The 22,749-nt window shown below is 68.7% G+C and overlaps 1 protein-coding gene across 2 annotated transcripts; it reads left to right on the top strand.

The window, feature by feature from the left end:
• Nucleotides 1-50: 50 nt before the first annotated feature.
• On the top strand, nucleotides 51-22,749 carry CEP170B (centrosomal protein 170B; the record flags this gene model as incomplete). 2 transcript variants are annotated; one of them, XM_082647966.1, is made up of 18 exons in its annotated part: nucleotides 51-155; nucleotides 7,024-7,113; nucleotides 8,519-8,597; nucleotides 9,364-9,422; nucleotides 10,480-10,618; nucleotides 11,275-11,379; nucleotides 11,527-12,009; nucleotides 12,252-12,976; nucleotides 13,058-13,234; nucleotides 13,659-13,749; nucleotides 13,901-15,613; nucleotides 16,966-17,104; nucleotides 19,312-19,471; nucleotides 19,705-19,848; nucleotides 19,963-20,051; nucleotides 20,499-20,592; nucleotides 20,725-20,776; nucleotides 20,928-22,749. In XM_082647966.1, 18 exons carry the CDS (start codon nucleotides 51-53, stop codon nucleotides 21,149-21,151), a joined length of 4,668 nt encoding a protein of 1,555 aa, XP_082504092.1. In that variant the 3' UTR covers nucleotides 21,152-22,749. The 2 variants fall into 2 exon arrangements, with proteins under 2 accessions (XP_082504092.1, XP_082504091.1); XM_082647965.1 differs by having other exon boundaries at nucleotides 16,861-17,104.

Genomic DNA, 22,749 nt, shown 5'->3' with positions numbered 1-22,749 from the left:
TCTGATGACCCCTCACCCCCCAGGGCCGGACAGGCCTCGCCAGTGCCAAGATGAGCGCCACCTCCTGGTTCCTGGTGAGCGGCAGCGGCACTCGCCACCGGCTCCCCCGAGAGCTCATCTTCGTGGGGCGAGATGAGTGTGAGCTCATGCTGCAGGTGAGTGTGGGCACCTGGGCTGGGGCGGGGCCCCTGGGGAGGAGGCCGCCCTGGACCCACAGCGGGGCACTCGTGGGTGAGGGTCCCTGCCTCTGCGTATTGGACCGTTTCTGATGGGAAGGTGCTACCGGATTCTGAAGGTGTCGGGGCCCACCTTGGGAAGGTGCCCGAAAGCAGACCCGTCCACATCCTTGTCCGGGGGCCCCAACAGGGCCGTGAATCAGGGGGCCACAGGGTCAGCTCTGACCATCAGAGCTGTCCAGTGGAAGGCTGGTGCCCTGGGCTGGGGGCTGGGGGCCTTTCTCAGGCTCGAGAAGCTGGCAGGGCCCTAAGAGCCGGGACACCAGGCACTCGGCAATTTCTCTCTGGCCCTGAGTTTGAGTTGAGCCAACCTTGGCTTCCACGGGGTGCATGGGTCCGGCTCCTAGGAATGAGGAGGGGAGGGGGCGGGGGACTTGACCCTGTAGGGCCCACAGGGGTTCCCCACCCTCGTGGGGTGATTGAGTCGGGTTCCCTGCAGCCCTGACCCCTCCTCAGCATAGCACCTGCGTCCCTGTCCCCAAGCCCTCCAAGCTCCATGCTCCCACTGTGGGACTCTCAGGGGGTGTCCTAGGTGGGCTGCACTGCCCGGTCCAACCACGCGGCCCACTTGGGTGCAGGGTGAGACCCCTCCCCTGTTCCATGCGCCGCCCTGGCTGCTGCCGCCCACTCACTCCCTGGGATGCATGGGGTTTGGGCTGCAGCCGGGGGTCCCAACCATGTGCATGTCCACTTGGGCAGCAAATGAAGGCCTGTCCATGTCCAGACACCCTGACTTCCCCCAAACGTCCTCTAATTTGCCTGACTCCAGACGCAGCAGGACCCGCCCTTGCTTGTTCGGTCTTTTCAGTATCTTTGATCTAGGGCAGTCTCCCTTTTTGTCTTTGCTTCTTGCCTTGGAAGTCGGTGGGTCTGTGCAGGGCTGGGTGAATGCTTCCTGTAAAGGGCTGGGTATACATCTGAGGCCTTGCGGGCCACACGCCTCCATCACAGCCACTCAGCTTTGCTATTGTTGGGGAGACAAACGGGCGCGCCAGTCAAACTTTGTGTCTGTTGATATGTCAATTTCATATCATTTTCACCTGTCCTGAAAGTATCTTTTTTTTTTGACCACGTAAAGTGTAAAGACTGTTCTCAGGCCACATAAAGCAAGCAGAGGCCGTAGGTCGCCCCCCCTCGGCCTCCTGGGGTGGCCGATGCGGGGGTCTTGATGTGGCTGGTGGCTCCGTGATGGTGTCACGTGACATGACCTCTGTCGTCTGTCCATTGGTGAGAGATCCACAGGGGTCACCACATAGGGCCCTGAGCCCTGGCGGGGAGTTGTGTGTGCCCTGCTGTGACTGTGCGGCTTGTCGATGGCCCTGCCCTTCCCGGGGTGGCTGGGAGGGCCTCTCGTAGGAGGCGGCACTTGACGGGAGCCTGTGAGCGCTGGGGGCCCAGCGTGCTTGCTCCTCCCCCACCCGCCAGCTCTGTGCCCTGCACCAGGCCCTCACCCTGCCCGCTTCTCTCCCCAGGGGGTGGGCAGGGTGCGCAGTGTGAGTTTGGGGTCCAATTCCTAGTTTCTGGGCCGATCAGTGTGGAGCCCTGAGCAGGGTGGAGGGAGGGGGGATCCTCAGCCCTCCATGCTGGGCTGGCCCTGGCCTGGGTGCACCTGCGTTTCTGCCTCAGGCTGTTCTGGGCAGCGTGGCCATGTCTCCACCACACGGGGAAACTGAGGCTCAGGGAGGTCACGTAGCTGTAGAGTAGGTGTGGGAATGCCGCCCCCTCCCAACACCTCCCCCCTCCAGCCCACCTGCCCCTTGCTCAGGACGCCCATCCTCTTGCTGTGCTGTCCTGCCAGCCCCCTTCACCCCATACTCTTCTGTGGAGCCCCTGCTAGGGAGTTCCTCACCTGCACACCACGGCCTCAGTCCCCACGCCACCGCCCGGATGGCCACTGCACACGCCGTGCCCCCCGCCCCCCCACAGCTTCTCCCTAGGATGGCAGCTCCAGGCTCCCGGGCCTCTTGGCGCGTGCCTGGCGGCCCCTGCAGCTTTCCCACTTGGCCTGGGCTCTGGGTGTACGTGACCCCTCCCTGGAGGTCCTGTCCATACCCACAGCCTCGGTTTCCACCTCTGCTCACGTGATGCAAATGGTGTCTGTCACCGTGCTGTCCCCAGTCTCGCGCGTCATCAGCTCCTGGGCACCTCAGAGGCAGCCCGAGCCTGGTGCCGAACAAACCCCCTTCTCCGACGCCGCCAGGTGTTCAGGGGCAAACCCCGACCTTCCCTCTCCCTCCCTCATGCCTCAGGCATCCCCGGGTGCAGGGATAGGTACCCCCGGCCACTAGGCCTCCTGGGGGCCACAGCCTCTCCCCACCTGCCTGGCTTTCCGAGATCGTCCACGCCCGCCCCGTCCCCACCCTCTCCCTGCCACGTGCTCCCGGAGCACCCTGGCCTGCCCTCTGTGTGTCCTTGTGTCCATTCCCACATTTGTCACTCGATGGTCACTGGCCCCACGCTGGAGCCTGGGGTCTCCATTCCAGGGCTGGGCCGCCCACAAACACATAAGCAGGAGCCAGGTGACCCCCCAGGAGCCAAACCCAAAGGTGGCACCGGGTTTGGGACCGGGGTAGGGGGGGCTCTGGGGCCGACTGGACATGGCGACGTTGTGCTGAGAGCTGGGGAGTGGGAGGGGCGGTGCTGGCAGGGGGGCTGGCGGGGGGGGGCCCTCTGCCCGGCGGGGAGGGTGAGGCAGTGCGGCGCGAGGAGACGTGGCTGGGGAACAGGGGCCGTCCAGGAGGCTGCACCACAACCCAGGCAGGAGCGCCCACGTGTGGATCTCGGCGGTGGGGGGGGGGCGCTGTGTCCCAGAGGCAGAGTCGCCAGCCTGGCCTCGTGCCGCCACGCTCTCCCACCGGGCCGCCCACTCGCCAGGGGTCCTGGCCCCCAGGGCGAGCCTGGCACAAGCCGGGCCAGTGAGGACGTGAGCGGGGACATGGGCCCAGGTCTGCCTGGCGCCCGAGCCCAGGCTGCCTGCTGTGGCTCCTGCCCCTGCGTCCCTGGGCTCTGGTGCAGGGCGTGTGTGTGTGTACATGTGTGGGTGTGCGCGGGCGAGTACCTGTGCGTCGGCACACGTCTGTGCACACGTGTGCGCACGCAAACACGTATGCGCACAGGTGCATGTGTGCACATGTGTGTGGGTGTTGTACATGTCTGTGTGTGAGAGAGAGAGCCTGTGCGTGTGTGTGGCAAGGTGCCTTCTCTGCCTTCGCCTGGCTTGCCACGTGGGAGGGGGGACAGCAGGGATTCATCTGCACACGCCCTCGCCCGGCAGCCGCGGCCCAGAGGCCCAGCTCGGGACCCCCTGCACACACGCAGGTCGTGGGCGCTGTGGCCCCGCTGGGGCGGCGCTGGGTGTGAGCTGGCAGGAGGGTGTGCCCCGAGCCTGGGGTTTGGGCCGCTGCCCGATGCTGGGCGGGGCTTTCGCTCCTGGAGGGCAGATGCTGGGCGGGGCTTTCGCTCCTGGAGGGCGTCAGACCCAAGTTTTGGAAGCACATCTGTACTCCGCTTTAAAGTGACTACAGACAATTAGGTCCTTTTCCAAAAGTCCGTGTGTTTGGAGCCTCTTACAGCTATTTTACGCGTCTGCGCCCCATCCGCTCCACTTGCCACGTGGCCTGCTTTGTGTCCTTCTAAGTCTTGAGTCCTGCCTGGGCCAAGGGGCCACCTCCCCCTCTGGCGTGGGCTTCCAGCCTCTGGGCACCTGGGCTTGGGCCGAGAGGGAGGGAGGGCGGGCGGGCTCTGGCTGCGGGACCCTTCCTGCCTGTGCCCAGGGCTCCTGGCTCTCGGCAGTCTGGGGAGGGGGTGGGGCAGCCCAGGCTCTGGGTACAAGCGTCGGGGAGCCTGGGGCTGAGCGAGGCGGGGGGGGGGGCGAGGTAGGGGGGTGTCTTGCCGGGAAAGGGAAGGTGGGCACCGGGAGAGCGTGGCCCAGGAGAGGGCATGGCACCTGCAGGGGCAAAGTGTCTGGCCAGCAGGCAGGCCGGGGCAGAGCGGCGAGAGGGAGGGCTGGGGAGGGCTGCGGGATGCAGGCGGGGGGCAGATTGAGGGGTGCCGCTGCTGGGGCTGAGGGGGTGTGGCCAGAGCAGCCGGGGCTGTTGGGGGCTTGGTCGGTGGCCTTCCCCAGGGAGGCTGAAGGGCCAGGCGGGCAGGGAGGAGGAATTGGGTTTGGCCAGGCTGGGCTTGAGTTGGAGGTCTGAAACTTGGAGAGGGAGAGAAGGTGTTCAGGCCGGAAAGGTCAGCCCAGAAGCCCCTCTAGGGGCCACACCTTGGCAAAGGTAGTGGCCAAGCCTGAGGCACAGAGCACCCTCCTGCTGTCGGCCACCACGTCTGCCTCAGGCCGAGAAGAGCCCCCGTCCCGCCACGTCCCGGTGTGCAGCCACCAGCAGCCCCTCTCAGGCCTGCGGTCCCCGGGAGCCCGATACCCGGCCACGTGGAGGGCAGAGTCCGGCCCCAGTGGCATCCAGGTGTTGGGCAGGGCTGAGGCGGGCAGGTGGCTGGGCACGGAGGGGGCGCAGCCCCTCAGTGAGCCCCAGGCCTCCCAGCTGCCAGGCTGGACTCTAAGGAATGCCTGACCCACGGGGCCACCCAGAGGGGCAGCTCCCTGGCCTGCGGTGGGGCGAGCCCGAGCACGCAGGCCCCTGGGACACCTGCTGATCCTTGTCTAGGCCGCCCGGGGCCCGGGGCCTGGGGGCAGCTCTGCCAGCACCTGCAGCCGGGAGACCGAGGCCCAGAGGAGGGCGTGTGGGCCCCCCCAGCGTGCCCTGCCCCCACCCTGCCTGGGCCAGGACAGTGGGAAGGGCTGGCTCGGGGCCCAGCGGGAGAGTCCAGTGGAGGAGGTGGTGCCCACGTCCGGGGCACAGGCTGCGGCCAGGGTGGCCCGGAGCTGTCTAGCTGTGGGTGCCGACTTTGAGGAATTCGGGACGGGGAAAGAGATGAGGCCAGGGGCGCGGGGCAGGGGGTCTCAAGGTCAGACTCACCTCGCCAGAGACCCGTTGCTTTGGGAGGCAGGTGAGTTGGCACTGGAGCCCCGCCAGGATCAGCCCTGGGGACTTCCCGGGGAGGGAGGCCCGTGCTTCCCCTGGCTCACGGGGGTGGTGCTGGGGCAGGCGGCTCCGGGCTGGCCTCTGTGTCCAGGAGGCCCTGGCTGGCCCCGCAGACTCTGTGCTCGCCTTGAAGCCTCCCCTGCACCCCTGCTCCCTTCTGGAGGACCCAGGGTCCGTGGCAGCATGAGGAGTGGGCCGGGCCCCTGCTGCTGCAGCATCACTGTGCATGAAGCCAGCCACCTCAGGCCTCTGAGCCCAGGAGAGGCTGGAGCCCTCACAGGCCTGCCTGCTGCAGTCTCCTTGCCAGGCCCTGCCCTGGCACCTCGGCCAGAGCCCATGTCCACCCCACCCCACCCTGCTGTGCGCTCCTGTCTCTGGGTGAGGGAGGCCCAGGCCTGGGAGCTCCAGTCCTCGGGGGAGGGTATTGGGCCCCACCCCCCGGAAACTGGCCATTTCTGGACGGTGCCGGGGGTGCTGGGTAGGTGGAGAGAATCAGAGAAAGTGGCTCTGTGGAGGTGGCCTCTGGCTGGGGGAGGGGTCTGGGCACTCCCCTGTGAGAACTGAGAAGGTGGTGGCGGGTGGTGACGCAGGGACTCAGGTGCTGGCTCACCCTCCCAAGGGCCGGGCCATCCTGTCCCAGGCGGTGGGGAGCGAGTGTGTGGGTCCCGTCGTTCCCGTGACATGCTCTGGAAGTGGGGGTCCTGGGTGTCTCGTGGGAGCCCTGCCGGGCAGGTACTGTCATCTGCCCAGGGCTGGGCCCCAGCACCCCACGGTTGGCCGGTCCTGCCGGTGTTTCCTGGGGCTGCCCCAGGCCTGGGCTCCTCAGGTGGTGGGGGAGGGACGCAGCTGCCACCCAGACCCACGGGGCCTCCAGCAGTGAGGTGTGGGCAGTGGGCTGGGCGATGGTGATGCGCTCTGTGTCAGGACTGCCTGCCCCCTGGCTGGGCAAGGCGGCTCGTGCTGGCGGTGCCTGATGCAGCAGAATGCGACCCTGTGGCCCTGTCCCTGCTTCTCTGTCCCTGGAGTGGAGGGGCTGTGGCCTCCAGCTGGACTGTGTGAGGGAGCTGGGTGACTGTCCTTGGGGAGGGCTCCTGGGTCGGCTGGTGGCCAGGGCAGAGCTACCTGCATGTGTTCACGTGCGTGTGGCATCTGGGTGGCAGGGTGTGCTCAGGACGTGAGCCCTGTGCATGCGAGCAGAAGGCAGTGGGGTCTGAGGCACGTCACGCGTGTGTGCGCGTGTCCGTCACTCCGAGAGGTGTGCGCTGTGGGCTAGGCTGGTGGGGGGAGGGGTCAGCCCTCTGATCCTGCCGCCCCCGTCCAGCCCGGCCTGCCCTTGGGAGTGAACAGCGTGTCCCAGATCTTCCGAGCATTCCCAGCCCCTCCCACGCTGACCCAGGAGCAGTGGCTGGGATGGCAGGGGGGGCACTGGCCTCCTGGTGCCGTGGAGGGCTGGTCACAACGGGAGGGGCCCGGGAGGCAGGCTGGAGCAGGGGGAACCCCGCGGCCTGCTCCGTGGCCAGGACGGCTGGCCGGGTCAGGCCTGGGTGGGCCTTCTGGGGCACACACGCTTGAGGTGTGGAGGCGTGGGTGGGACCTCATGGGCTGCGTGGCCAGGGGCCTGGTGGTGGTATTGTGGTGGGGTGGGGGAGGGTTGGAGAGTGGGGAGCAGGGCCTCCTGCGGGGTGCCTCCACCTCCTGGGCCGCCTGGCCCGGTCGGCCACCCGAGGCTTTGTGTGTCTCCCCAGTCCCGCAGTGTGGACAAGCAGCACGCTGTCATCAACTACGACCGAGACAGGGACGAGCACTGGGTCAAGGACCTGGGCAGCCTCAATGGGGTGAGTGCAGGGCCTTTGTGCTGGCCCCACCCCTCTTCCCAGCCCAGTTCCACCCACACCCTGGCTCCACCCCATATTGTGGCCCCACCCCCTGCTCCTCTCCAGGGCCCGCCCCCTGTGCTGGCCCCACCCCTCCATGACCTCTCCCATGGTGCTGGCACCACCCCCTCATGGCCACACCCCTCTGCGTTGGTTCCCCACTCCGGCTGGGCCCCCCATGGCTCCATCCCCTCCATGGCCCTCCCCCTAGTGACGACCCCACCCCCGTTCATGACCCCTCCCTCAGTGCTGGCGCTGCCCCAGCTCCATCCTCACCCTGGGTCTGCCCCCTCATCACTGCCCCACGCCTCTGCTTTGTCCCCACCTGGCTCCCACCAGGACCTCCTGCTCCGGTGGCCTCCTTGGGAGGGCTCCCACTGGGTAGGGCCTCTGGGAGGTGGGGCTGCCTGCTGGGTGAGGAGGGAAGTGAGCCCTCTGGTGGGCAGGGGAGGCAATGGGACCTCCTGCAGGCTGGGAAATGGGGCTCCTGTGACGGATGGGGCTGTGCTGGGGTACCCTGTCCTAAGGGGTATATGTGAGCTCTTCTGTGAGTTGGGGGCAGCAGGGACAAGGAGGTGACCAAGAGGAAGTTCCTGGCTGCAGGAGCAGAGAGGGGTTCAGGTGGAGGCAGGGCGGGAGGGACAGGGCGGGGCTCTCTCCAGGGTCCAACACCTGTCTGGGTGCCTTGTTCTTTCTGTGTTTGGTCTCCTGGCCTGGGAGGCTGTTTCAGTAAGAAAACAAACGATCAGCCTCCACCCCCTTATACCAGCTGAGGAGGGCCCTTCCCCCTTCTCCCCCAGCCTGTGAAGTCTGACGCCCTGCGTCCTGAGCTTGGGGTCCCACAGCAGCCTCAGGCTGGCTCTGCCTCGGCCCTGTGAGCACACCAGCAAGTGCTGGCTGCCACCCCCCGGTCCCCCTCAGAGTGCCCCCAGCCGAGGGTCTCAGGCTCTGCTGGGGTCTCTGCCCCCTCAGCCCCTCCTCCCTCGGCACACCGTCTGACCGGCCTTGCCCCGGGGCCACCCTGTGGGAGTGCCTCCCCGCTCCTGGGGGCTTTGGGGGCCGGCACGAAGCTCTATGTGGATGAGAGAAGGGGCCGCCTCACAGGGTGTCCGTGGGTTCTGTGCTTGTGGGGCTGTGTCAGGGTCCCTGGGTGCTGGGTGGGGTTTGGCGCCTCGGCCCCCTCGGCCGGTCCTCCTGCGGCCGTCTGTCCTGTGGTCCCGTTGGGGTGTGAGGCTGGTGCACCCGTGCTGGGAGGACGGTGCCGGGCCCAGAGCAGCACAGGAGGGCCTGGTGGTCCACTTCTGGGGCCTCCAGAGTCGCCGGCCCGCCTGCCTCGGCTCATCTCCGCCACCTGCCTACTCCGCAGACATTCGTGAACGACGTGCGCATCCCGGACCAGAAGTACGTTACGCTGAAGCTCAACGACGTCATCCGATTCGGCTACGATATCCTTCCGGGGGCGCTCACCCCTCCTGGCCTCCCCCTCTGTCCCCAGGGCCTCAGTCGCCCTGTTATGCTGGAAGTGGGTGGGGGCCTCAGGGGGTTAGAGACAGGAGGGTGAAGCCCGGGCTAGGCTCCGCCCTGAACTCCAGCCCCTGCCGCCGCCTGCCCCCCAGCCAAGGCCCCAGCCACGGACACCTTCTGCCCACGCTCGGGGCTGAGCTCACAGAGAGCCCGAGGAATGGGAAAACTTTCCTGGGACCCGGAGTCCTGGTGTTTCTGGGGGCCGCCCAGGCATGGCTTTCTGTGCTCAGGACGTGGGTGAGTGGGGGCCATGCCTCCGCCCTGGGCACACCCGCTGGCGGGTGTGGACCCAGCGGCTGGCTCAGGCCCTCCGCACCCTGAAGCCTCAGGAGGCCGGGGGCTGAGGGGTGGTCTGGGACGGGCACTGGAGCTGGATGCAGGCGGCATGGCCTCTGGGGCCCTGCTGGGCTCCTGGGCTGAAAGTGGGGTGGAGAGCATCCCCGCAGACCTAAGGTACGTGTGTGCGGTGGCCTGGAGCAGCCCCTGTCCTGTCCCCTGACCGGGGACAACACGGCCTGCGGGCTGTCCCTGCAGTGTGGACGCATGGCCAGTGCACACACGTTGGGGGAAGTTTGCAGGCATCTGCACCAGCGCTCCGCCCAGCCCGCCTTCCCTCTTCATCCACCACGCCTGGGCCCGAGGGCCCCGCCCCCTTCCTGCATCCTGTTCTCCTTAACGCGCTGTCACATTCCAACATGTACGTGCTAGAGCGGGTGCAGCACCGCGTCCCTGAGGAGGCGCTCAGGGTCAGTACTGGTGCTTGGCCTGGGGCCCCTGCATCCCTGTGTCCCTACAGCCCTCCGCTTCCCACTGCCCATCTCCCCCAGGCCTCTGGGCCGCTGTGCGTCAGCCTGGTTTGGCCTGCCCTGCCGGATGGCCCAGTCGGGCAGGTGGGGAAGATAGTCAGGCGACCCGCCCCACCGCACCCCAGGCTGATGCAGTCACAGATGGCGGGTGTGGCTGGAGCCCCAGAGGAGGCTGCTTTGCCCAGCAGGAGGGGGTGGGTGGGAGGGAGGGCCCAGGCCCACCCAGCATCTTGGGTACCAGGAGGACCCTGATTGGGCTACCATGGGTGGAGGTGGCCAGGAGCAGTCTGGAGGCTAGCAGGGAGGCAGCCTTTGGGGACAGCCTCGTGGGAGGTCCTGGGTGAGGGGCACCCTCGAGCACCCTTCCTTCAGCTGGGGCTCGAAGGTCCCAGGGTCGGTCATGGCAGGTGGAGCCTCTCCTTTCCCCTTGCTCCGTTGTGCAGGCGTCATGGAGCAGACTCAGGGGACCCTGCCCAGAGCCGCACCCAGGAGCCCCATGGCGGGGGGTTGGGGGGGAGGCTTAGTCCCATTTTCCAAAGTAACCATGGGCAGCACAGGGAGCGTGGGTGGCCTGCCTAGAGTCACACAGCCAGTGAGGGGCAGGGCCGATGACCGCCGAGCTCAGCCAGGTGGGGCCCGGCACGCGCACGCGCACGCTCACGCACACGCGCACGCACGGACAGGCTGCTGCTCCTCACCTCCCACTGCTCCTGAGGGCTGTCCCACCCCCTCTCTGGAGGGGCCTATGGGTGGCAGTCTCCCCTCTGACGGCTGCTGTCCACTCCCTCCTGGAAGCTTGTGGCCCTGAGGATGCCCCCAGCCTTGGGTGCGGCCCCCCAGCTTCGAGCCTCGTGACACGGGCAGGCCTTAGGCTGTCTGCTCCGCGGGGGTTGTGAGGGGGACCTCATGCCACTGTGGGGCAGAGGAGAGGCCACGCAGGTGCCCTGGGCGGGGGCGTCCTGCCGAGGACGCGCCTCACCCCAGCCGCTGCCCACAGCACGAGAAGTACACCAGCCAGCTGCAGGTGAGCGTCAAGAGCCCGGCGCCCAAGACGGGCGAGGCTGTGCCGGAGCAGGCGCCTTACTGCGAGGCCGTGAACCCCAGGCCAGAGAGGGGGGACCGGAGACCGGGGCCAGGTAGGATGGTGTGCAGAGGGGTGTGGGAGGGGCGGGGTGTGCACACAGGCCTTGGTCCACCTCATCCAGGAGCTGACCTTTCACCCCGACGTACACACGTTCCCCTCCCCGCACAGCCCCCCAGCATGTGTGCCTGCACTCCTGCACCCCTGTAGCCACACTCACCGTGCACTCCTGCACCCCTGTAGAAACAGCCACCTGCCCCATGTGGTTCAGTCAGAGCGCAGTGGCTCTCAGCCCCAGGTCACCTATTAGTGACCCGAACCGTTTACAGGCCCTGGGGGAGAGGCCAGCCCTGGGTGGGGCTCGCTGCTGTCCTCCCGCCCCTCTGTCGGGCAGGCCCTAGGGGCAGAGGGCCCAGGCCGGGCTCAAGGGATTGCCTGCCCCAGGGCCGCAGTGCTAAGGACAGTGCAACCCCAGGGACGAGCCTCCCTGGAACAGCCGCCCCATGGGGAGGTTGTCACTGCCGTTGTCACCCACCAAGGTTGCAGAAATGGGGCTCAGGGTGGCTGGCCAAGGTTCTGGGCAGCTGCAGACCCGAGCTGGGAGGTGGTGCCGGGGCCCCCTGCAGACCCCAGCATCTTCCGCAGCTCCGGGTCTCCGCCTCTGTCTGTGCTGGGGCCACAGGGACCCAGGCTCCAACTCTTCCTCTGCAGAGGCGGCGGCCTACCGCACACCCCTGTACGGGCAGCCCTCCTGGTGGGGTGAGGACGATGGTAGCAGCCCGCCCGAGGAGCGGCGCCAGGATGAGCCCGACACGGGTAAGTCCTGGAGGGCAGCCTGCTCTGGAGGTGCCCTCGGCGGGGCCGTGGGCAGGGAGACATGGCGCCCATGGTCCTCGCGGAGGTGGGTGGGGCGAGGGAGCCACCGTGAGCACGTGCCTGGCCTGAGCACGTGTTCCCCCACAGAGCGGCCCAAGGAGCTGGCTCAGCGGGACAGTGACCTCGTGGGGACGACGGCCGCCTTCCGGGCCCCCGCGGAGCCGCAGGGCTACTCGTTCCGGCGGGAGCCCAGCTACTTCGAGATCCCCACCAAGGAGGTCCCCCCGTCGCGGGCCCCAGAGGTGCCGGCACACGAGGCGCCTACCAGGGATGCGGAGGCGGGCGGGGGCGGGGTGGCCCCCGTGGTGCAGAGCCACGCCTGCTTCACCATCGAGTTTGACGACTGCAGCCCCGGCAAAGTCAAGATCAAGGACCACGTCACCAAGTTCTCCCTTCGCCAGCGCCGGCCCCCTGGCAAGGAGCCCACAGCCATCGAGGTGGTCTCTGCGGAGACCAAGGTGGCCGACTGGCTGGTGCAGAGCGACCCCAGCCTGCTGCACCGGGCCGGCCCCGCCGATGACCGGCACAGCACCAAAAGCGACCTGCCGGTGCACACGCGCACCCTGAAGGGTGAGTGCACGGCTGCCCGCCCTCGCCTCGGTGGCCTCGTCTCCCGGGTCCGTTTACATTGCCCGAGAGCCGCCTGCTCTGTTGGGGGCCGTCCGGCCTGGTCCTGTTGCTTCTCTGGGCCATGTGGGCTGGGTCCATGGTGGGGCAGTGTGTCCCCGACCACACGACGGCGGTGGTTGTGTGTCGACCCCCGGGCGTCTCCTTTCCCTCGGCCTCACGCGTCGGGCCCCCGCCCCCTCCAGGCCACAAGCACGAGGACGGCACACAGAGCGACTCGGAGGACCCCATGGCCCAGGCGGCCGGGGCAGCTGGGGTCCCCTCGGAGGCTGGCGGGGAGCAGGTGCGGCTACAGAGGCAGCTCAGGCGGGACCCCCAGGAGCTGCTGCACGGCCAGCAGGCGTTCGTCATCGAATTCTTCGACGAGGACATGCCCCGCAAGAAGCGTTCCCAGTCCTTCACGCACACGCCGCCCGGGGACCCCAGGCCCGACAGGCGCCGCGGCCCCGGGCCGACCGACAGGGACCGCCCGGCCGCCCCCGCCCCGGCCTCGACCCGGGGGGCGGGCGGCAGCTCGGGGCCGCAGCGGGCCGGCTCTCTCAAGCGGGAGAAGGCGGAGGAGCGGCTGGGCGGCCCCTCGCCCGCCGCCCGGGCCCCGGCTCGCCCTTTCGGCAGCGTGGGGCGCCGCTCCCGCCTGGCCCAGGACTTCATGGCCCAGTGCCTGCGGGACGGCTCCCCGGCTGCCCGGTCAGGCCCCGAGAAGACGCCCCCGACGCCGCCCGCCCCCCCGCTACCCCGCGGGGCCAGCCCCGCGGCCCCCTCGCCGCCGCCGCCACCCCCTGCTGACCCCCAAGTGACAAAGGCACGCAAGCAGGAGGAGGACGACAGCCTCAGTGACGCAGGGACCTACACCATCGACACGGAGGCGCAGGACCGGGAGGTGGAGGAGGCCCGCCGGATGATCGACCAGGTGGGCGTGCTGCAGTCGGAGCCCGGGAGGCCGGCCTCGGGCGCGGGCTCTGACCTGCTGCCCGGCTGTCCTTCCCGGCAGGTCTTTGGGGTACGGGAGTCCCCTGAGCTCTCCAGGGCGTCCTCGGCCGCCTTCCGTCCAGTTATCAGAGGGGACAGAGAAGAGTCCGGTGACGGAGTGGCCCAGCGGATGGCCTTGCTGCAGGAGTTTGCCTCCCGGCCAGTGGGCGGGGTTGGAACCCCCCCGGTGGAGCTCCAGGTGTGTGGGACTGAGCCCAGACACGTCCCTGGGGAGGGACTGGGCGGGGAAAGGACAGCATCTGGGCCGGGGCCCCGGTCACTGCGTCCTGTGTGCACTCGAAGGCTCTGGTCCTGCCCGAGCTGTGGGCTCCAGGTCCTGGCGCCCACCTGTGCAGAGGGTTGGGGGTGCCTGCGTGTATGTGCCCACGGGCGGGGCCCGGCTGAGTCTTGGGGGGGCAGGGACCGCTGACCTCCAAGCCACTGAGCCGGGCTGAGACGTGGGTAGTTACGCAAGCCAGGTGAGGCCACGGGGGTCCTCTGGCTGCTTCTGTTGGGGGGCAGGTGTTGGGGCGGGCTGCCTCGCCCCCTCCTGCCCCCAGCACCTCCCCGTGGGGCTCGTGTCTCTCCCTGCCGCGGACACGCTCCTGCCCTCCTCTCCGTAGGGCCTCCCAGTACCGGGCTCCCCTGGGGGTCAGAAGTGGGTGTCCCGCTGGGCCAGTCTGGCCGACAGCTACTCGGACCCGGGCCTGTCAGGTAAGTGGCCCCAGTGCCGCAGCAGGGAGGGGGCAGCCCGAGGCCACCAGCTAGGCAGACGCGAGCGCAGGCCACTGTGCCCGGGGGAGGGCCGGCTCCTCGTGTGGGCCCGCGGGCAGCGCTCACTCGAACCAGCCCCCTTGTCTTCCAGACGACGGCCCCGGGCGCAGAGCCAGAGAGCTGGAGGGGGCCCTGCCTGTGCGCCAGCGAAGGCTGCTCCCACAGCTGCCCAGCGACAGGGCGGACAGCCCCGCCGGCCCCGAGGCCACCAGGAGGAGCGGGCCGGGGCCGCCAGAGCTGGGCAGCGAGCAGGCTGGCCTCTTGGGACAGGAAGACCTGGAGCCCGACAGCCTCAGTGACGCCAGTGGGTCGGACGGAGGCCGGGGCCCTGAGCCAGGCGGGGGCCTGCAGGAAGAAAGACGCGGGAGCCCCCAGGAGGGACCGGCGTGGACAAGGGGCCGGCGCTCACCGAGGGCCCCTGGGGAGCCGGCCCCCACCTCATTCTTCGCTGGGGACCAGAACGGGGAGGTGGCCTTCCCCAGGAAAGCGACTGTGGCTCCAGGGCAGGTGGAGGGCCCGGGGCGGGCAGCGCAGCCCAGCCCCCCGACACGGGACAGCGTGTACGTCAGCACCAGTGGGAGGATGGTCATCCAGCTGCGGACAGGGCAGCCCCCGGAGCCTGAGGGCCCCGCCCCGGCCCCCACCAAGGAGGCCCCGGCGTTCGTCCGGCAGGAGAGCTTCACCAAGGAGCCGGCCAGCGGCCCCGCAGCTCCTGGCCAGCTGCCGTACATTAGCACCCACCCCCTCCTGCAGGACCTGGCCGCGGCCCGGGCCTCACGCATGGACCTGCACCCTCAGGACACCCACCTGATCCTGAAGGAGACAGAGACGGCACTGGCCACCCTGGAGGCCAGACTGCTCTCCAAGTCCGTGGAGGAGCCGGAGGGTGAGCTGGGCGGCGCCCCTGGGCCGCCAGAGGACTCCCTGTCCGGGGACTCCGACGTGGACACGGCCAGCACCGTCAGTCTTCTCAGCGGCAAGAACGGGCCCAGCCCGCAGCCCTCGGGGCTGCAGAAGGAGAAGCCGCCGTCCCCGCCGGCAGCGCAGGATGTGGGGGGTGTCGGCCTGAGCAGCGCCCGCGAGCGTCTCTCAGAGAAGCAGCGTCGCCCGCCGGGCCCAGCGGACGCGGGACGCGGGGAGCCGGCAAGGCGCCTGGCCGCACGGCGTGGCCACGGGCCCCAAGGGTCCCTGGACTGGCCCGATGAGGAACGAGGCTCCAGCCTTGCCCACCTGCCCGGTGTGGACACGGTCACTTCTGACCACGAGACCTCCGGGGCCGTGGGGGCAGGGCGGCGGGGGCCTCGCCGGAAACCCACGGCCCCACCGCCGTCCCCTGCTGCCCGGGAAGAGCAGAGCCGCGGCTCAGCCGGCCTCCAGAAGGTGCAGCAGGCGCTGACCCGCTCCAACAGCTTGTCCGCCCCACGGCCCACGCGGGCCTCCCGGCTGAGGCGGGCCCGGCTGGGGGATGCCTCGGACACAGAGGCCGCAGATGGCGAACGGGGGCCCCCGGCCAATCCCGAGCCGGCGGGGCAGCCGGCTGCCGAGCAGGCCAAGAAGCTGTCACGCCTGGACATCCTGGCGATGCCCCGGAAGCGGGCCGGCTCCTTCACAGGGCCCAGCGACTCGGAGGCGGCCCCCACCCGCGCCGGCTTCTCCGGCCGCAGCGTTGAGTTGTACTGCGCCGGCCGCAAGCCCGCCGTGGCCGAGGCTCGGGCCACGGCCAGGAAGGCCGCCAACGCCACCACGCCCCCCCGCCAGCCCTTCAGCAGGGCCCGCCCGGGCAGCGCCCGGTACTCCTCACCCAGTGAGTGTGGGGAGCGGGAGGGCGGCCCTGGGTCCGGTCGGCACGCGCAGTGTGTCTGCAGGTCTCTGTGCGTCGGCCTTGCACCAGCTACGGGGCCCCCAGTGCTGGCCCTGGAGGAGCCCCTTTTCCCGTCGGCAGGTGTTTCTCCCTCTGACACACACACATACACGTGCACCCGGCTGTGCACGGGTGGCGGGCCTCCTGCAGCCCCCAGGCAGTCCTGGTGTGAACGCAGAAAACCCCGACCATCTCCAGCCTGGAGGGACTGCCCCGACTCGCAACCAGGCCTGGGTGACTGCAGACAGGGGGCTGGGCCTGCCCCTCCCTGGAGTTGTGGCCCCCGTGTGTGCAGCAGGGAGGGACGGCTGCCGTGGCACCGGAGCCGGCTCCTGCTGGGGTGGATGTGGGCATCCCTGCAGCCAGGCTCGCCCTGCGTGGGGACTGACCCATCCTCTGAATGAATTGGTTTAAGGTGTCAGCACTGCTGGTCCAGCCCCGTGCTGCTGCTTCCACACCTGCCCCAACCCCCGACCCCTCCCGCACCCACGGCCTTGGAGTTCGGGCCCCTCCCTGCCTGCCAGGTCTTCAGGGGGCCAAGGTGGCATCTGCCCCATGGCCAAGGGGTGAGGGCCACACCTGCTTGGTGGGAACCTGCTGCCCCACCCTTCCTTGTACTGTGCATGTTTGCGGCCGCCACAGGGGCTCAGCGCAGCGGTGGGCGAGCAGTCGGGGCTGAGGCGGGCAGGTGCAGGGAGGGGCTGCGGCGGCTGAGCTGGGTTCTGACCACGGGCTGTGCGGCCACACGTACGGTCCAGCCCAGGGCCGTCGCTGATCCACGTGTAGTGGTTTACCCCCACCCGGCGTGTCTGCAGACACCAATTCCCAGTTCCCTCACCCTAACTCTAACCAAGGGCGCTGGTTCTGCCTGATGGGCACAGACCCCTCCCCCAGAACGTGGCCCCTGCCACCGCCAACCAGCCACGACCCTGAGCTGCTCCACGAGGGCCCATGGACACGCCAGGCTGCCCGTCTGTGTGCGTGCTTCTGGGCTGGCAGTGACCTTGCAGTCCCCGGAGCCCAGCAGCTGCTGGCTTTTCAGTCAAAGGGCGTCTGAGTGCGGGGTGCCGGCCGCAGCACAGCTCATCCTGCAGCACCGGGCCCTTGCCTGGAGGGGCCTCGGGGCTGCCGCAGGTGCTGACGGCCGCTCTGTTCTGTTCTTCCTTTTGGAACCAATTCACTCACCCGAGACGTGCGTCGCCGGCAGCAGGGCTCGGATTGCACATCCACATCCGAGGAGGAGTATGGCTCCCACCACGGCTCCCCCAAACACGCCCGCCCCCATGCCTCAACAGCCACGCAGACCCCACGGGCTGGCAGCTCTGGCCGGGCCCGACCCCGGGCCCCTGGCCTCCGGGACACAGACGACGAGGAAGAAGAGCCCGACCCTTATGGTTTCATTGTGCAGACAGCCGAGATCGCTGAGATTGCCAGGTGAGTGGTGATGGGTGACGGCACACGCTGCTGATCCACAGGGCGCCTCCCCTTGGGACTGGGCTGGGGGTTCAGTTCCTAAAGGGCTTGAGAAATGCTTGTCGGGGATGGATAGGTGGGTAGATGGACGGATGATGGGTGGGTGGATGGATCGATGATGGACGGGTGGGTAGATCGATGATGGACGGTTGGGTGGATGGGTAGTTGGATGGGCAGTGGGTGGATAGATCGATGATGGACGGTTGGGTGCGTGATGAATGGATAGATGGGTGGGCAGTTGCATGGGTAGCGGGTGGCTGGATGGATGGATGCAGATCTGCCCAGAAGGGTGGGGGAACCTCTGGTACAGGAAGATCTTCACCAAGGTTTTTATTAAAGATGACTTCCTTCATGCAGTCATTCAGTGGAAGGATCGCCTCCAGGTCAGGCGTTGAAAAGGATGGTGCAGAGGTGGCAGGGAAGGAGAGTGGGCTTTCGCTGAGTGGTGGTCGGTGCTGTGAGGGCTTGGCTCTGCAGGCTTGTGAGAGGGCAGGAGGGGAGCGGGGCTGGTGAGTGGTGAGTGCGGAGGTGGCAGGGAAGGAGAGGGGGCTTTCGCTGAGTAGCGGTCTGTGCTGTGATGGCTTGACTGCAGGCTTGTGAGAGGGCAGGAGGTGAGCGGCTGGGGCTGGTGAGTGGTGAGTGTTGGTGCCAAGGATGCTGAGCTTGCGCTGGTGAGGCACCTGGAGGGAGGTGAGCGGGGGCAGTGGCTCCTAGGACAGTGGCCCACGTGGGGGATGGAGGTGTGGGCGTCACCAGCATGAAGACGGTGACCAAGGCTGTGGGCGGTGTGAGGGCGTGGAGAGCATGAAGAGAAGAGGGCTGGGGCAGGGCTCTCGGGACACCTGGAGGGTGGTTGGAGGGAAGTTGTCTGTGCAGAGTGATGCTTGGGAGGGGGCCGAGGGGCCGGCCCAGGAGACAGGGTGTGGGGTTCTGGAGGGGGTGCCGCACCTGGCTGAGGGGAAGGGGGCGGAGGTGGAAGGAGAGAGGAAGGGGAAGTGGGGGCCCCAGGGGGCTTCCCGAGTGGGCGAGCTTGAACACACCAGCCTGCAGGCTGCGGAGGACAGAGGGAGCGGAGGGCGGGGCTGGCTGGGGGCAGGGGCACAGGTCACCAGCAGTTCAAAGGGGGTCCTTCTGTGTTTTTGATGTCGGAAGCGTGGGACCAAGTCGGGGACCCCTATCTTGATGGGGCCTGGGGCAGCCCTTGGTGGGAGGCAGAGGCCAGCCGGGGAAATTTCTCCAGCTGTGCCCAGCGCCTGTCGGGAGGGGCTGTAGCTGCCGCGAAGAGTGGACGGGTACGAGGGCCGGCTCGGGGGGCGCCCTGAGCAGAGCTGGGACAGCTGTGTGCGGAGACCTGGTCCTTGGTCCTTGGTGGGTCCTGGGGTCCCGTCCCTGGAGTGACAGCAGGCGTCGAGGGCTGAGGGAGCCAGAGGCCGGAGCCCGTCCCCCTGCCCCGAGCCTGGCCAAGGGCTGGAGTAGCGCAGAGCGCGCCGGCCGTGGGGCTGAGGTGCTCCGAGGGCGGGCGACGGAGGCTTTCGGCTCCAGCCCTGGGGCTTCACGGGCAGTCTGCGGCAGGGAGCTGCTCCCAGCTGGCCTGTGTCCTTTCCTGGGTGGCCCGGGAGTCTCTCAGGGAAGTGTGTGTTACCATCGGCGGGGCGGAGGGGACGGAGGTCTGCGCTGTCTCTGGGGCTGCAGGCTTGGCCTCCCTGCCCTGTGGAGAGTCCCTGGCCTCTGGGCCTGCTTGGCTCTGACCCTTGTCAGTGACTCTGCCTCCGTCTCCCTGCCTGTGGAGTGGGGCTCATGTGGCCCTGGTGGCCAGGAGCCTGTGGGTGTATCTGCCCATCCCTCCTCCCAGGGCCCCGCCCCAGCCCCCTCATCTTCAGGGGGTCGGGCGCTGAGGCGCCCAGTGGGAGTCCCCCTGGCACTGCTGCTGGTGGCTGGTTGGGTGTAGTTTGGGCCAGGCTGGAGGCTGTGTACCCCTGGCCCTGCTCCTGACCCAGTGGCTGCCTCCTGGGAGGGACTCCCACCCCACCTGGGCGGGGGGGATGGGGGTTTCTGCCTGTGGGGGGGGTGACGTCGTGTCCCGTCTGGCTCCTGTCCCCACACTTCCCTGCACTGAGGCCGGGCCCAGGAGGACCCCGCAGGACCTGTCTTCCCTCCTGCCGCTGCAGGCTGAGCCAGACGCTGGTGAAGGACGTGGCCACCCTGGCCCGTGAGATCCACGATGTGGCCGGAGACGGCGACTCGCCGGGCTGCCCGGGGCCTGCCCACAGCCCCTCTCGCGCCAGTGTGCCCGGCACCCCCGCCTCCACCATCTCCGCCCGCGAGGAGGTGAGCCTGCCCTCGGCAGCCCCTTGCACGCCCAGGTGGGGGGCCGTGGCTGTGAGCCCTCCCCGGGGCCACACCCCGTGCCCAGCACCGCCCCCCACCAGCCACCCTGAGAGTGCGGGCCCGGTACCTGCTCCACGAGGGCGGGGTGCCCAGGGACCCTGAGCGGCCGGGCGGCGTCTGCTCTGTCCACTGCCCGCCCCATGGGCCACGCCCCTGCTCCCCCACCTCTGCAGCTGGTGCAGCGCATCCCCGAGGCCAGCCTCAACTTCCAGAAGGTGCCGCCCAGCACCCCGCGCTCTCAGGACCTGGACCAGAACATGAACGACCGCTGCGAGGACCCGCTGGCCGGCAAGACGCGGCCTCGGAACCGCGAGGAGGCAGGCGCCCCTCCCCTCGGAGAGCTCGCTCTGGGCTCTGGGCCGCGTCAGGGCATGGAGGGCACAGGGCTTCCTGGGGCGTCCAGGCGCCGGGCTGATGCCAGGTCCTCGCAGGTGATCTTCGATAACCTGATGCTGAACCCCGTGTCGCAGCTGTCCCAGACCATCCGCGAGAACACGGAGCACCTCGCTGAGAAGATGAAGTGAGTCGGCCCGCGTGCCGCTGGCCAGTGAGAGCCCCTGGGACGGGCCGGGGAGCCACCGCTGCCTAGCGGACACCCAGCCTGAGGCCCTGACACGGGTACAGACGTGTGCCTGTGTGCCAGGACTGTGCCATGTGTGCGTGCACGCACGCATGCGCGTGCGGTTTGGCAACCAGACCCTGGGCCTGGGAGGGCCAGAGCCCCCAGGATGACCCGCCCCTCCCTCCCTGCCCCCTCCTTCCTCCCAGCTTTCCGCACATCAGGCCCAGAGACAGGACGCTGGGACCGGCCTGCCCAGGTCCTGCTCCAGGCCTCAGTTTCCCCGTGTGCCCAGGAGGGGCTGGCGTGGACCTCCCCGTGGCTGGTGGCGTGGCTTGGGAGGCTGCCATGCCTGGGTCTCTTGGTCACTGTCCTCTGCCTGTTCCCACCCCCCCCCTCGGGGTGCAGGATCCTCTTTCAGAACACAGGGCGAGCCTGGGAAGACCTGGAGGCCAGGATCAACGCGGAGAACGAGGTGCCCATCCTGAAGACGTCCAACAAGGTGAGGGGCCCCTCTGCGCCCCCGGCCCGCTTGGCTGCAGGGAGACTGGGGGGAGCTGCCCGAGCCCGGGACCCCAGGGAGAGGCGAGCGCTGGGGTCCGGCTCCAGCGGCCTCTTTCCCGCCTGCCCCCAGGAAATCACCTCCATCCTGAAGGAACTGAGGCGAGTGCAGAAGCAGCTGGAAGGTGGGTGTGGCCGTGCGGGGCGCTGGGAGGGCCGTCGGGGGCCTTGGGGAGCCTGGCCCACACTCACAGCTAACCAGCCGGGAGGCCCCCGGCTGGGCACGGGAGGCAGGGCAGGACCCTCCGGCCGGCCTGACCCTCCCCACCCCCCCAGTTATCAACGCCATCGTGGACCCCAGTGGGAACCTGGACCTGCTGACCGGAAACCGGGGTTCTGCGGGCTCGGCCCAGCTCGGGAGAGGCCGGCCGGCCTCCCAGAGTCCGTCCTCACCCCCGTCGGCCCTGCTGGCGAGGAGCTTCCCGCAGCGGGCAAACTGCGGGACCCCCGGCCTCCCGGACCCCTCCTTCCTCCCCGACACGGAGCAGTTCCTGATCTAGGTGTTGGGGCTGGGCAGCCTCCCCACACCCTGGGCCTGGACAGTTCACCACAAAGACCCCCACACGTGCCATAACCCCGTGGGTGCCCAGGCCCCCTCCTCAGCTCCCAGCGCCCCCCCGCCCCACTGGCCTCCTGGCCCAGCTCCCGCTGCGGCCGATGCCAAGGGCCAGTGTCCGGGCGTGTGCCCAGCCTCCTCTCCATCGCTGTTACTTTGTCGTTAGCTTTCAAGGAAGGAGTAGTTTGTGCCACTGTAGCAGCCTCCCCGGCCCGGGGGATCCCGCTCTGCCTCGTGGGCTGGGGGCACGTGCGTACCCGCCCTGTTCCTCTGTGCTGGCTGGGACCAGGTTGGGGGAGCGGACTGGGCGATGCGGTCTTTCAGTGCCAAACACAGAGCAGGGTGGTGGGGAGATGCCTCGTGACGCCCCGGGACTTGAGGCGGCAGAGTGCGGGCTGGGCGGGGCGATGGCAGCTCCCAGGCGCCCCAGAGTCCAGTGGCCCGGGGCGAGCACGCAGCCTGTGGAAACATTTGTGGCAGGAACCCCACTGCTTCGAGCCTTTGGTGCCAACACAACTGCCAAACTCACCGAGCGCGTGGGCCGGCGCCGTGCACACAGGCACGAGCACTCGTCAGGCACGTCTGCGCTGACACAGCCCAGGCTCAGGCCCCCACGCGGCACGTCCAGGGAGGGAGGCGGGACCGGCACCCGCTTCCGGTGGTTCTGGGCCAGAGGGAGGGGAGCGATTAACCAAAGTGACCAAAAACCGGGCTTCAGAAGCTCCCTGGACAACGTCCCCTCCCCCCGCTCCCCTCCCCGCTGTCCTGCGGACTCTGTGGGCATTAATTGGGTGCCTCCCGGGCCTCTCTGCTCCAGGTCCTGTGGGGGGGGGGGTAGGGGCAGCCCCCCAGGAACAGTTTTATTTCTCAGGATTCTTTCAGCTGGGAACGTGCCAGGCGAGCAGAGCCCAGCCCCCTCCCGGGGGCTGATGTTTCCGCAGCCTCGAAGCCAAAGAGCCCACTGGCTGCGGCGGGTGGGGCTGGGGCGCCCCCACCCTGCCTGGCACCTGCGCTGATATCGATCGCGGGGCAGGACCGACTGCGGGGGCCGGGGTCACAGCGGGCGCGGCTCTGGGGCCGCGGTGGGTGACGCGTGTGTCCGTGTTTACATTTAGCTGACGTGGAGCCCACGCCCCGGCCCTGTGCCTCCTCCCCGGTGTGTACGTGTGTGAGTGGCAGTGGGGTCCGCGGCCGGCCCCGTCCGCGAGCCTGCTGTGTGCACGCGGAGGGGGTGCTGGTCCTGGTACCCCGCCCCGCGCGCTCCGCGCAGCTGCCCACAGCCTGTCCCCCGGAAACGAGCAGTGGCCGTCCGTCCAGCACACTCCCATCCGCACCCCCCGCGGTCGTCGCCGCACAGTTGTTTTCTTCACAAATTCACGCTCCGCCCTCCAGCCTCCGCCCTGGGATTGGTGACTCGTTTGTCAGGCTCTTGGAGGCGCCTCCGTGCACCTTGTCCTCAGGTGGTCTATGGATGTCTTTCAGAAAATGGTTATTTTATATGATTTGTCATGGAATTTGTTCTAATAAATCATTCTTCTGTCA

The sequence above is a fragment of the Grampus griseus genome (genome assembly GCF_964374135.1).
Source record: "Grampus griseus genome assembly, chromosome: 2".
NCBI classification, from domain to species: Eukaryota; Metazoa; Chordata; class Mammalia; order Artiodactyla; family Delphinidae; genus Grampus; species Grampus griseus.
This window is presented reverse-complemented; position numbering and strand designations above follow the sequence as displayed.